Here is a 13,433-nt window from a genome sequence, read left to right on the forward strand (position 1 = left end):
CAATTAGAGTGAGAAGGGAGAAATTTTTGAACTCCTTAAAACACATCCACTTTATTGAAACAGCTATCTGTCATGAAGTCCCAGGCCCCCAAGGAAAAGGACAACTCTAGAAGCCCCGGTATTACTGGTTCTATTCTCCAAGCCATTGTCCTTTTTCTTAAAGTCCATTCAAGAGTGGCAGGGCCAGCATTAGGCAGGGGAAGACTTCCTCGAGGTCCAAATTTTGGGGCCCAGAAAGGCCCTACTGACCCCAAATATTTGTTCCTTTGCTGTCTAATGCCTGAAATGCTTCCAAAATCAAATCCACTGCTGCTGAGTTGATTCTGACTCACGGAGACCCTATTGGACAGAGTAGAACTGCCCCATAGCGTTTCCAAGGCAGTAAATTTTTAAAGAAGCAGGCTGCCATATCTTTCTCCCGTGGAGCAGTTGGTGGGTTCCAACTGCTGATCTTTTTTTGTTAGCAGCAGAGCACTTTAGCCACTGCACTACCAGAGCTCCTTGAAATGCCTCCATTAAGGCTTAATTCCCACAACTGAAGGCTCTGGTTCCTGCTAGACTTAACTATTGGCTTATACATGTGCTGTGCTTTGATGTTTACTAAATGCTCTCACATCCATGATGCTTGGATTCTCACGACCACGTGAAGTAGGTAGCATACCCCCCCAACTCCCATTTTACAGATGAGGAAAATGAAACTTGAGAAAAGTGAACGGCCTGCCCAAATTCGTGCAGCTAATTTTTAGCAGCTCTGGGACAAGAACATTCTAATATACCATAGCCCCCCTCTCCTTGACCACCTCAATTCAGCTTCAAATCTCTCAAAGAAAGCTCACATATTTTTTATTTTAATTTGCCCTCCAAATATCTTCAAGGTCAAGTTACTAATTTTCTTTTGGTAATTAACAAGTAATCTGTGGGGTGAGACTCCATAAACATCATCAAACTTTCACCCATCAATTTTAGCACCCAAGAAAGATCTTCTAACTCCATCATTTCTTTATGTTTATTAGTTAGTATTCTGCTCTAAGGTAGAGCTTTCCCTCCTCCTCCGCTTATTTATTGATTCACTTATTTATTTGGGATTATATGGACTTGCACATTTTTATTTTCCTCAGTTCATTCTACCACTGTTTTGACGGTCAGATCATTCCAGATTTGGCCAGTGTGAGCCTTTGTAAGCTGGCTCCTGTGTCATTTTTACATGTCCCCAGGATTCTTTGAGTACTTCCTTACTTCCTGGCACAAAAAGATGTTCCAGACTCTAGTTTCCCTTCCTTTGCCTTGAAATCAGCCATTTGTCCGAGAAGAAATGTTTTCCTAGTTATGCTCATTGCTATGGGTGTGTCTTTGCCCTGGCAGCAGAGAGAATTAGGGGAAAAATCATATATACATATTATTATATATATAAAACCATGAATTAATACTGATATATGTGATTCCAACCCAACATCATTGAGTTTATTCTTGCCTTCCCCCTTTCCATATTTTCAATTCCCTTCTCCACATAAGGTTACCATGAGTTGAAGTTGACTTGAAGCCACCTGGTACTCATTTTCCAGTAGTGAAAAACCTGGCTTCTATTGTCCTAATTTGCAGAGACCTAGAATACAGGAAAGGTCCCTGGGTGGTGCAAACAGTTTGGCCTTGGCTACTAACTAAAAGGTTGGCAGTTCACACCCACCTAGTGACCCTGTGGAAGAAAGTCATGGTGATCTGCTCCTGTAGAGATTACAGCCCAGAAACCCTGTAGCGCAGCTCTACCCTGACACACGTGGGGTTGCCCTGAGTTGGAATTGACTCAATGGCAACGGATGTGGTTTTGGTAAAAAACAGGAAGCCTCTTGTTTTAAGCTGTTGCCAGTCACTTATGTGTAGACCGAATGCCTTTCATTGACAGTAGGTTTTGATGTAAGAAGGGACAGAGAGAGTAAGAGGGCACAGGGGCCTGAGCAGGTCACCAGGGAGAAAAAGAGAGAGAGGCTGAGGACCTTGAAACTTCAGCTCTTTCAGGATTCTTTCATGGAATTCCTGAAGGAAGATAACTTTTCTGCCTAGTTGCCAGAAGGCATACTCAGGGTAAGGGAAGACTGGGGGAAAAACCCACTGTTCACCACCTGCCTGTGCCTTCCTGGTTCCAATCTGATAAATCAGACGGTTGGATGAAAGTCAGGGCACATGAAAGAGCACATGAGGCCTTTGAGTCTGGGCTTGTGATAATAAAGCCATTAAGGCCCATCATTTGAACAAACATTTCAAAAACTTGTTGGAGTTTTTCCCTCCTTTTTTTAATTCCTTCCTTTCTTCCTCCCTCCCTCCCTACCTTCCTTCTTTTCTTCTTTTTTCTAGTGGAAATAAAATTCACATAACATAATATTCATCAGTTTTACCTGTTTGAACTGTACAATTGAGTTTTTTTTTTTATCATGTTCACAATGTTGTGTAACCATCCCCACTATCTGATTTCAGAAATTTCTCATCATTCCAAAAAATAAACCCTGTACCTCTCTAATTACTCTCTTTCCCCATCCCCCAGCAACCACTTATCTACATTCTGTCTCTATGGGTTTGTCTGTTTTGGACACTTCACATAAATGGAGTCATACAATTTGTGCCTTTTTGTGTCTGACTTCTTAGCATAATGTTTTCAAGGTTCACCCATGCTATAGCATGAATCAGGCCTTCATTCCTTTTTATACTGAATAATACGTCATTTACGGCTATACCACATTGTTTATCCATTCATCAGCTGATGGGTGTTTGGATTATTTCCACAGCAGCTGTACCATTTTACATTCCCACCAACAATATATGAGCATTTTGGTTTTTCTATCCTCACCAACACTTGTTAATTTCCTGTTAAAAAATAATTTTTTAGCCATCCTATCCTAGTGGATGTAAAGTTGTACCTTATTGTAGTTTTGATTTATATTTCCTGATGACTGATAATGTTGAACAACTTTTCATGTGTTTATTAGCCATTTGTGTATCTATCCAAATCCTTTGCCTGTTTTTTAAATGGGCTATTTGTCTTTTCATTGTTGAATTGTAAGAGTTCTTTTTATATATATATATATATTTCAACAGATACGTGATTTGCAAATATTTTTTCCCATCCTGTAGTTTTTCTTGTTACTTTCTTGACAGTGTTTTTTGATGCACAAAAGTTTTAAATTTTGATGACGTTCAACTTGTCTATTTTTTTCTTTGGTTGCTTGTTCTTTTGGCGTCAAAATTAAGAAATTGTTACCTAATCCTAGGTCATGAAGATTTACGCCTGAGTTTCCTTCTAGGAGTTTTATAGTTTCAGCACTTACATTTATGTCTTTGACCCATTCTGAGTTAATATTTATATATAGTGTGAGGTAAGGATCCAACTTCGTTCTTTTACATGTGGAGATCTAGTTGTCCCAGCACCATTTGTTGAAAAGACTATTCTTTCCCTGTGGAATGACCTTGGCACCTTGTCAAAGATCAGTTGACCATAGATATATGGGCTTATTTCTGCACTCTCAATTTTATTCCAATGAGCTGTATGTCTGCTTTATACCAGTGAAAAATTGTCTTGATTGCTAAGGCTTTGTAGTAAGTTTTGAAACTGAAAAGTATGAGTCCTTTGGTTTTTTTTTTTCAAGACCATTTTGATTATTTGAGATTCCTTATATTTCCAGATGAGTTTTAGGCTCAGCTTCTCCATTTTCCCTCTCTTAGCCTTTCTCTCCTTTGCCACTGTTCCCTACTATGCCCATATTTCTTGCACTCTGTCTGATGGTTCAGATTCAGGCTAAAAACTGGAGGTGGAGTCTAGGATTGTACAACCTTGAGCAAGTTAACTCACCACTCTGTAAAATAGGAATAGTAGTATCTACTTCATAGGGTCATTGTTGTAAAGATTAAATGCGATAATATATTAAAGCTCACAGAAGAGCCTGTCTATGGATTGTTTAATCAGTTCATCAGGTTGACGAGTTGCTGTAACAATAACAAGAATGGCCACCATTTTGGGGGGCACTTGATCTATATCAGCGAAGAGCTAAGAATTTGACTTGAATCATCTCATTCAATCCTTACAATAACCCATGAGTTAGATATTGTTATTTCCCATTTTACAGATGAGGACACTAAAACATGGAAGAGTTAAGCAACCTTGGTCACACAGCTACTAAAGAGCTGAGCTAAAATTTGAACCCTGGTTGTTGTTGTTATTAGTTGTCCTCAAGTTTATTTCAACTCATGGAGACCCCATGAGTGCAGAGTAGAACTGCTTCATAGGCTCCAAAGGCTGTGAGTTTCAGAAACAGATCACCAGTGCTGTCTTCCGAGGCACCTCTGTGTGGGTTCAGACCACCAACCTTTTAGCTAATAATTAAGGACTTAATCATTTGTGCCACTCAGGGAAACCTTGAAACCTGGTGGTGACTCTTAAAATCATAGGGTGATCTTGGAGAGCCACAGCTGCTGTCCAGTCTTTCCAGGAATTAGGCAGAGGCTTAAAGAGGTGAGTTCTGGGCTGACTTCAAGAGATGAGTCTTAAGAAACCTGCTGGGTTTTCTGATCTAGAACCTGGTCTGCAGGCTGGGTAGGGGCTAGTGTCTCTGGGGGACACCTCAGGTTCTGCATCTTCCTTTCTCCCAGGCTTTCCAGGTAGTTCTGAGGCAGGGAGCAGAGTGAACCAGCTTGAACTCTCCCTTCCCTAGAAGCTGCAACAACCTGGCATCTAGCCTTCCTGCCCCCAGCTTCTTCCCACCATACCCACCAGAGGATCTGATCATGTCACTAATCCGCAGATGAGGTTTCGTTGACTGTGCACCTCAAAACTGCGTACGCCCCCAATCCCCACAGGATCAAGGCTGAGCTCCACTAATAGGAGGCACCACATGAACCTTGCAATCAGATAGAACTCAGTTCAAATGTCAGCTCTACCCTCTCCTGACCTCTCTAAGCCTGTTTCCTTGTGTATAAAATGGAGATAATCAGTGGAGATAACAGAGGTTAAGAGCTTGACAAATTCATACAGCAGCCAGGGCTCTACTGTCTCTGGTGCCCCTCACCTCCAGCCCACCCCTCTCCTGGTCCAGCAGGGGATTTTTTTGCCCTAACATCACCACATGGTCTCTGGTCTACTTTTGGACTAATTAGGACCATCAAGTCTAATTTTGCCTTTCTGAGATATGTCTTCGGAGTCTGTGGGTAGTGCAAAAGGTTAAGCACAGGACGACAAACTGACAGATGAGTGGGAACTGACCCTCTGCTACCTGCTCACTGCTTCCCTCACCATCTGTTCTTTTCCCAGACACTTTTCCTGCCCCTAATCCTCTATCCCCTCCTTGCTGCTGCATTGCTGTAAGGAAGGTAGGACGGGAAAGCCCTTCAGAGAGCACTGACTTCAGATTGTCTTGGGCCATTGTCATAATACCATCTGTTTTATTATTCACTTAAATTTTTTTTTGTCAACTCATATTTTTTACTTTAAGAAAAGCTTATATCACTACCAAAAATATAAAATCCCTTATCATAGAGGGTAACTGTCTTAGATTCCTAGAGCTACCTTAACAAAATATCACAAAGTAGGTGGCTTTAAAACATTTAAATTTATTGTCTCACACTTCTGGAGGCAAGAAGACTGAACTGAGGGCATCAGTAGGGCCATATTCTCCCTGTCCACTCCAGGGGTAGATCTTTCCTTGTCTCTTTCAGTTTCTGATAGCCCTGGACATTTCTTGTCATAACCTTGGCTTATTGATCTTCACAAGGGATCTGTCTTGCCCCTGTGTGTCTCTGTCTCTGTGTCTGTTCTGCCCTTTTATAAGACACCACTCACAAGAGACTAGGACCCACCCTACTCTGGCATGACCTCATTAATTTAACTGATCACATCTACAAAGGAAGACCCTATGTCTAAATAAAGTCACATTTACCAATACAGGGGTTAGGACTTCAGCATATCTTTTTAGGTGAACACAATTCAATCTGTAACAGTAACCATAATAAAACCTATTTAAATTAAAATGAGAAATACCCATTCTTTTATCACCCGTGGTGTTGCGGCTACCACACTTGGGGAAATGCAGATCTGGCCAATGCCCTCATTTTTCAGGTGGAGAAACCAAGACCAAGAGAAGGACAGGGCCTGCTTGTTGCTGGGAGTGTGAGCTGGAATTGGGCTGGGCTCTGGGCTCCTTTCCCTGCTCAGGGCCACCTTCTCTAATCCCTTTTTCTTCTCTTCCTTCCTCCCACTCCTGCCAGCCTCCCTTCCCCAAGTTTGCTCTATCTTCCTTCTCCTCTTTTCCTTCCTCTTATTCCTCCTCCTCATAATCTGCTTCCTCTTCCTCCTTTTCTGTATTTACTCCCTCCCCTTTCTATTCTACTTTCCTAGAAACTCCACTTCCCACTCTTTCTTTAAATAATCCCTCTGGCTTTCGAGTTCCACTCTTTCAAGTAGGAAGCGTACAGACTCCCATTTTGGGAGCTGGGAACAGTGGGTTTGAGCTGGCTCTGTGCTGCTTGGTAGCCCTTTAGCCTTTGTAGATTTCAATTTTCTCTTTGTAAAACAGGGTTAGGAACACCTGGCTTACCTACTTCCCTGGGTAAGGCACAAAGACTAGGTGTTTTTTAAAACTAAAAAAAGGCCTTGAAAAAGCACCTAAAGGGTGTTACTAATCTGGGTGAGGCAACCTGCCCCAAACCCTCCTACCCAATGACCTTCTACCACCCTACTCTTGTTGCAAAGCGCACACAGCCTGTGCTTTTCCCCCACCACCTCCCCACTCATTCCTGTCCTTGCTCTTCACCCTCATGGTACATCCTTACTTCTCTACTTCCTTCTGCCACACCCCACTCCTACACCCACTGAGTCATAAAACCCAAACAGATGACAGGCCACCACCTCTGAACTGTTGAGACACAGAGGTCAGAATGAGATGTTGTAAAGTGCAATCATGAAAATCCCCTGCACGTATTAAAGGCTTTCACATGAATTTTCTCATTTAATCCTCCCCAACTACCCTGCCAGGGATGGACTGCTGTTGTTGGCTGGGGGATGAAAGGGTGGAACCCACAAGGGGAAGGTGTAGAGCCAGGGAAGAGCAGAGCTGGGCTCTCGGCATTTGTCATTCTGTAAGAAGGGAGTGCCTGGGTGGCACAAATGGTTAAGCACTTGACCACTAGCCAAAAGGTTGGCAGTTAGAACCCACCCAGAGGCACCTTGGAGACAGGCCTAGTCATTTGCTTCTGAAAGGTTACAGCTTTGAAAACCCTATGAAGCAGTTCTACTTTGAACACACGGGGTAGCCATGAGTTGGAATCTCCTCGAAGGCAACTGACAAAAAAAGAAAGGAATGAAGCGATCAGGCACTACTGGACTCCCCCCACCCCGCCGACTGCAGTCTTGCCCCCATCAGGGGACTTTCCTTCCTGTCCCCACCCCAACCTGTATACTGTCCCATATACTGACCCCAGTCACGCTGGGCAGGAACCACACAGGCGTCCTTGATCCAGAGGAAATTGACCAGAGTTCATCCATCACGTACTCACTCTACAAACTGGCCATGGGACAGGTGATCTGCTTGGGACTCAGTGAGTGCAGGAATAAGACATTGACCTCAAGATGTTCACAGTCAAGCAGGAGACACAGACAGACAACTGGCCATCTTCCAGGGGATGCATGCCACTTCCTCTCCAGTGTGTTCCTAGTACCCTGGGAATCCAGAGCAGGGAAGCCGTGAAACATCAAATGGAGAGGACTCTAAGGAGGGGTTGGGAATGGAAGAAGTATGAGGGGACCCCAGGTCCCAGGGTCTGGCATCCTGCAGAGCCAGAGTGGCAGGTGGAATGAGACAGTGCTATCATGTGCCCTCTGTTTGACAAAGTCACTATTGTCTCTCACAACTGACCTGAACGTTATGATTTACAAAGCTGTATCACAGTCACTGTTGCCTTTGAGCTTCAGAATCCTCTGGTCAGTTGTCCACTCTGAATCCTTCCTCCAGCAGAGCTGGCTGGTCCTTTCTGTGTTCCCCAACCCCCACACCCCCACTCCCCTACAACACACACCCCTTGTCTCAGGTCAGCGTTCCCCAAGCAGGCTCTGAGATGAGAATTTACAGGTGACCAGCAGGGGATGGGGAAAGCAAACCAGGAGGAGAAGGGAAGGGAGCCAAGCAAAGTCCCACTGCATGGAGGTGAACTGGCTTGATCCTCCCGTGAAACTCAGAAAACAGTGTAGGTCACGCTGGACCAGGAGCCTGTATCCTTCCAGCAGACATTAGTCCAGAGCTTTCCCAGGAGAGGGTATATTTCTAGTCACTTCCACTTTCCTAGAGCCTATAGGCTAAGGCTGTGGAACCTGATGGTGTAGGTCCCCACTGCTGGGTGCACAAGTCCAGGAAAGCTGGTATCATCCAACGGAATCTAGGCTCACTCTGTCAACACCTGCAACCATTTACAGGCACACTTGATCACATATCTGTCTCCCCACGAAAAGCCTCCCAGAGCCTGGCACATAGCATATGTCTAATAGGAGTTTGAAAGGCACTGGTGGTTCAATGGTAGAATTCTCACCTGCCACATGGCAAACCCAGGTTCAATTCCTGGCCAATGTGCCTAACATGCAGCCACCACCTCTCTGTCACTGGAGTCTTGCATGTTGTTATGATGCTGAACAGGTTTCAGCAGAGGTTCCAGACTAAGACGGACTAGGAAGAGGACTGGCAATCTACTTCCAAAGAAATCAGCCGATGAAAATTCTATGGATCACAAGGGTTGTTCCATTGTACGTGGGGTTTCCATGAGATGAGGGCCGACTCAGCACCAGCTAACGACAAATAAGTGTTTGATGAATGTGGTGAACGGATGATCGAAAGGAAGGAAGGGAACAGGGATGATTTTACCCATTTTCAGCTAAAGAAACTGAGGCACAGGAAGGTAAGTGACTTGCCCAAGACTCCACAGGGAATAAGCAGCACAGCAAGGACCCCAATCAACTTTCTGACTGTGCATTCAAAGCTTGTTGCCCTCACCCAGGCAGGGCAATCCCTCCCCGCCCCCCAGCCTTTTCTTGTTGTTGTGTGCTGACTCACAGTGACCCTATATGACAGGGTAGAGCTGCCCCACTAGGTTTTCTAAGCTGTAATATTTATGGGAGCATATAGCCAGATCATTTCTCCTGTGGAGTCACTGGTGGGTTCGAACCACTGACGTTTTGGCTAATAGTTTAGCGCTTAACCACTGCACCACCAAAGCTTCTTAAACCAAAAAACAAACTCACTACCGTCAAGTTGATTCTGACTCATAGTGACCCCATAGGGTTTCCAAGGCTGTAAACCTCTACAGAAGCAGACTGAAACGTCTTTCTTCTGTGGAACTGCTGGTAGTTTTGAACTTCTAACCTTTCAGTTAGCAGTCCACCATTTTAACCACCATGCCACCAAGGCTCTTTAAAGAGCACCCAAAATAACCCCTGACTCAAGTGCAACAACTTCCCCTTTTCAGACCTCAGGGACCTCTAGGATTTTAGAGGAACCTTAAGAGGAGAAGGAGGGGGGCTATATCAGCACATATTTCCTCCTAGCCACCCCTATAAAGGGCAGAGGGAGGTTGCTGTGCTCTTCGAGGAACCAGGCCTTCGTTCCTAGCCCGTCTCCTGCACCCTGGTCTGCATCCTCGTGGCCTCCTCTGCTCTCCAGGACATGGCAGGCACTGCGACCCTCATAGCCAGCCTACTGCTCCTGGCCCTCTGTGCCCACAACATCACCCCTGCAGGTAAGACCTCAGCCCTGGCCCTGCTGGGATGGCTCAAGGAAGGGTGGAGGACCTCTAGCCTGGGGATGGTGTGGAACAAAGATGGGGGCCAGTGACAGGCAGGAGGTGTGTAATGTAGGGGACAGGCTGGGTATCTGGTGGTCCAGAGCCCTGGGCAGGGTGGGAAAGAACGTGGTTCTTCTCTCTCCCCTTCTTTTAGGCTCTGTAGCCATCCCCTCTTCCTGCTGCATGTCCTTTATTTCCAAGAAAATTCCCGAGGGCCGTGTGGTAAGCTACCAGGTGTCCAATGGGAGTGTCTGCCCCAAGGCAGGGGTGATGTAAGTACTGCTTCTTCCTGGGCATCCGGCAGGAGAGGGGCAGGGATGAGCCTTTAGGGTCACTGAGGAATAAAGACAGGAGCACCCAGCTCTGTGCATCTTGGAGAAGTTGCTTTATCCCCTGAGCCTCAGCTTTCTCTCCCATAAAACTAGGAAGAAAATTCAGATTAAATAATTATTTACTGATCACCAGATATAAACTAGGCCCTATTCAGGGCCTATAACATAATCTGAACAAACCCCTTCAACAATTCTATGAGGTAGTTATGATTATCCCATTTTACAGGAAGCAACTGAGACTCAGAAAGGGGGCTTGCTCAAGGCCACAGAGGTAGCCAGGTTCTGGACCCCAGATAACCCATAGTGAACCCACTTCTAAGCAGTGGTGGGCAGTAGAAATGTGAAATTAGTATTTACTTTCCCCAACTGGCATCAGACTCAGTTCCATAACCTGGGTCCTCCCCTCTCAGAACCGGCCTAGAGAGGGTACCCCAGTCCCCCTCCCAACTCTGACATACTTTTTTAGCCACACTCCCTTGCACATGGGGGCATCTGACTTTTTTCTTGGGGGTGCCCTTTGCATATTCTACTCTACCCTCCTCCCTGTGGGCAAAGATTGTGTCTCTCCTTTCAGACTCAGCATTATCTAAAGGCAGAGCTGGGCCTCCTTCCATCTAACAGGGAGTTCACAGACCATGAACTTTTCACTCCCCCCGCCCCCCATTCTTCTTCCCAACACTGAAACAAAGAGACCTAGTCACACAGATAGAAGACACTGTCAGTAACTTGCTAGGAGGCCTGGGCAAGTGGCTTACTCAATCTGCACTTCCACCTCCACAACCCCCTCCCTGTGAGGTGAAGAGGTTGTGTACGGTGGTCCCTAAGGCTCCTTCCAGGCCTCAGGTGTGCTCTGTGATTCTTCCCACAGCTTTACCACCAAGAAGGGCCAGAAGTTCTGTGGTGACCCCAAGCAGCTGTGGGTCCAGAGGTATATGAAGAACCTGGAGGTCAGGCGAAAGAAGGCCTCCCCTGGGGACAAGGCAATAGGCAGAAAGGCCCCTGTCCGAAGACACCCTGCCAACAGCACCACCATCTAACCACATTGGCCTCCAGCTCTGGGCCTGGGCCTTGCCACTTGATGGATGCCTGCGGCCTGGGTAGCCTGTGATGAGAGCTAATTTTCCTGCTTCTCAGCATCACTTTCAGGGGAAGTGTCTATTCTATGGAAAACCCACGGCAGAAGAGACCAGCTCCCTTGGGCACCCTGGGTGGAGGCAGGGGCAGCCATTTGCCCTTTTCCTCTTCAGTAGCAGCTGCTTCTCTTCTGACTCCTGGTCCCCAGCTCAGCCCAGGCGCTTGAGGCCCAGCACACCCGGCTGATGCCATGCCTCCAGTAGCTTTTCTTGGCCCTCTGGGCTTATAGTGGGGCCTCTGGGCTGTCTGTCTGGAGATGAGTGACCTGTCAATGGCTGCAGCTCCCTGGCATAATGGGTACTCCAGCCTTGTTCTAATTCCAACACTCCCAAGTTGGCAAATTATAACAGTGGGTCCTCCCTGGGCACTTCTCATGGGATATGCAGGAACATCCTGCTTTTTGTAAAGAAATGGACATGGAGGATCAGGGTGAGGGCCAGCCTGGGTAGTTTCATTTCTTTGTGAAGATACGACTTTGAGGAGATGCTCTGCTCTGTGACAAGCTTGCTCCTTGCTGCTTTGGGGTTGGAGGCCTTAGCGGTCTTTGAAGTGGGGCTTTCTCCATGTTTTGGTGAGAAGCAAGTGGGGTGGGGACTGAGGGGGAGAAGAACCACTTTTTTTGTTCAATGCATGAGATACTGTGTGGTTTGTATGTCAAGAGTGTAGACACAGTTGCTGTTCCCAAATAACAATCCTATTAAAATATGATTTCTCTTTTGAAGGCAGTCGTGTGTTGCCTCTTATCATCTCCCTTAGGGGAAGGGTTGGGGTAAGAACAATGGAGTGTGTGCCTCAAAGAGCATCCTGGGGGGCACTTGCCCACCAGAAACCAGGAGAGGATGAGAGGATGAGGACATCCTAAACCCAGGATATCCTGGGAGTGATCTTGGTTTGTTCTTAGCTGGGCCTCTAACTAGTTCACCCAAGCTCTAACCACTGCTGAAAATTCGCATTTCTAACAAGTTCCCAGGGGATGCTAATGCCGCTAGTTAGGAACCAGTTCTGAGAATCACTAGTACAGCAGTGGGTCTCAGAATTTATTACATATAAGAATCACCTGGGGATCTTGTTAAACTGTAGATTCTGATTCAGTATATCTGGGGTGGAAACGTGTGTTCTCTCTTGGGATCCCTGTCATTAACTTTGAAAAATACCCAGCTGGATTCAGTTAAGTTTTTCTTTTAATTTCAGCAAAGAGGCACTTTATATGCACGAGGAACTATTAAAGGCATTAAACCAGAAAACCCAAACCCACTGCTGTTGAGTCAGTTCCAATTCACTGCCGCCATAGGCTTTCTTGCCTGTAATCTTTGCAGAAACAGGTGGCCAAGCCTTTCTTCCTGACGCCTCTGGGTAGGTTTGAATTGTCTAACTTTAGGTTGGTAGTCAAGTATAAACCATCTGTGCCATTCAGGAACTGTTACAGGCACTAGGAGGCTATCAAATTAGAAGAGATTATCTCCAGCTTCAAAGAATTAGGGAGAAACATTACATACACACACATACAAACAAATCAAGAGCACTATGAGTTTGTCACCGCAATTTCGCGCGTTAGAGCTGCCCGCCACAGCCAATTCTTGAGATAAGGGTGTTACCGCAAATGATGGATCTGAGCCACCTGCCACAAAGCCAATACTGAGACAGGAAGGAGGTAAGCAGCAAGAGGGCTTTATTGAATACCGGTATCCAAGAGACAGAGAGGATAGGTTCTGTGCAAATTCTGTCTGCCCCAAAAGGGCCAGCTGGAGGGCTTTACAAGGAAAGAAAAGCTAAGTCCGAGGAATCTGGAGAATTTTTAATTCCCCTTTGAGGTGTTTTGCAAACCGCCTGCTACACGTGATTATCTTTTCAAGGTATTCTTGGGGTCCCTTCTGGCATCTCCTGATATCACTGTCTCCTGACTCCTCGTTTCCCAGATCCTATGACTTGTTTTTCATCTTTAGAGAGAAAAACATAAGTTAATCTTAAACTTTTACGACATTATGGGAGAACAATCAGTGAGAAAAGAATTGCAAGGCATGGTATATCTCACAGGGGTTTTATCAGTTCCCATAAACATTAACTATTCTACCATCAGGATGTTCAAGCAGTATTTTCCCATTTCAAGGGTGAGGTGGGAGCAAGATCTTTGTTACATATGTCGGTATATGGAGACAGAGAGGA

At 45.7% G+C, this 13,433-nt stretch overlaps 1 protein-coding gene across 1 annotated transcript; it reads left to right on the plus strand.

The window, feature by feature from the left end:
* The first annotated feature begins 9,621 nt into the window (after positions 1-9,621).
* On the plus strand, positions 9,622-11,904 carry CCL24 (C-C motif chemokine ligand 24). The gene is made up of 3 exons (XM_049903784.1): positions 9,622-9,759; positions 9,959-10,076; positions 11,005-11,904. Exons 1-3 carry the CDS (start codon positions 9,687-9,689, stop codon positions 11,171-11,173), a joined length of 360 nt encoding a protein of 119 aa, XP_049759741.1. The 5' UTR covers positions 9,622-9,686; the 3' UTR covers positions 11,174-11,904.
* Positions 11,905-13,433: the final 1,529 nt, after the last annotated feature.

The sequence above is a fragment of the Elephas maximus genome, chromosome 12, assembly GCF_024166365.1.
Source record: "Elephas maximus indicus isolate mEleMax1 chromosome 12, mEleMax1 primary haplotype, whole genome shotgun sequence".
Classification (NCBI taxonomy): Eukaryota; Metazoa; Chordata; class Mammalia; order Proboscidea; family Elephantidae; genus Elephas; species Elephas maximus.

Excerpts from the sequence above, each read along its gene's own strand:
- CCL24 (XM_049903784.1), top strand. The coding sequence starts at position 9,687 with ATGGCAGGCACTGCGACCCTCATAGCCAGCCTACTGCTCCTGGCCCTC. Across the intron at positions 9,760-9,958 it reads CCACAACATCACCCCTGCAG|GCTCTGTAGCCATCCCCTCT; the intron begins GTAAGACCTCAG and ends CCCTTCTTTTAG. Across the intron at positions 10,077-11,004 it reads TGCCCCAAGGCAGGGGTGAT|CTTTACCACCAAGAAGGGCC; the intron begins GTAAGTACTGCT and ends TTCTTCCCACAG.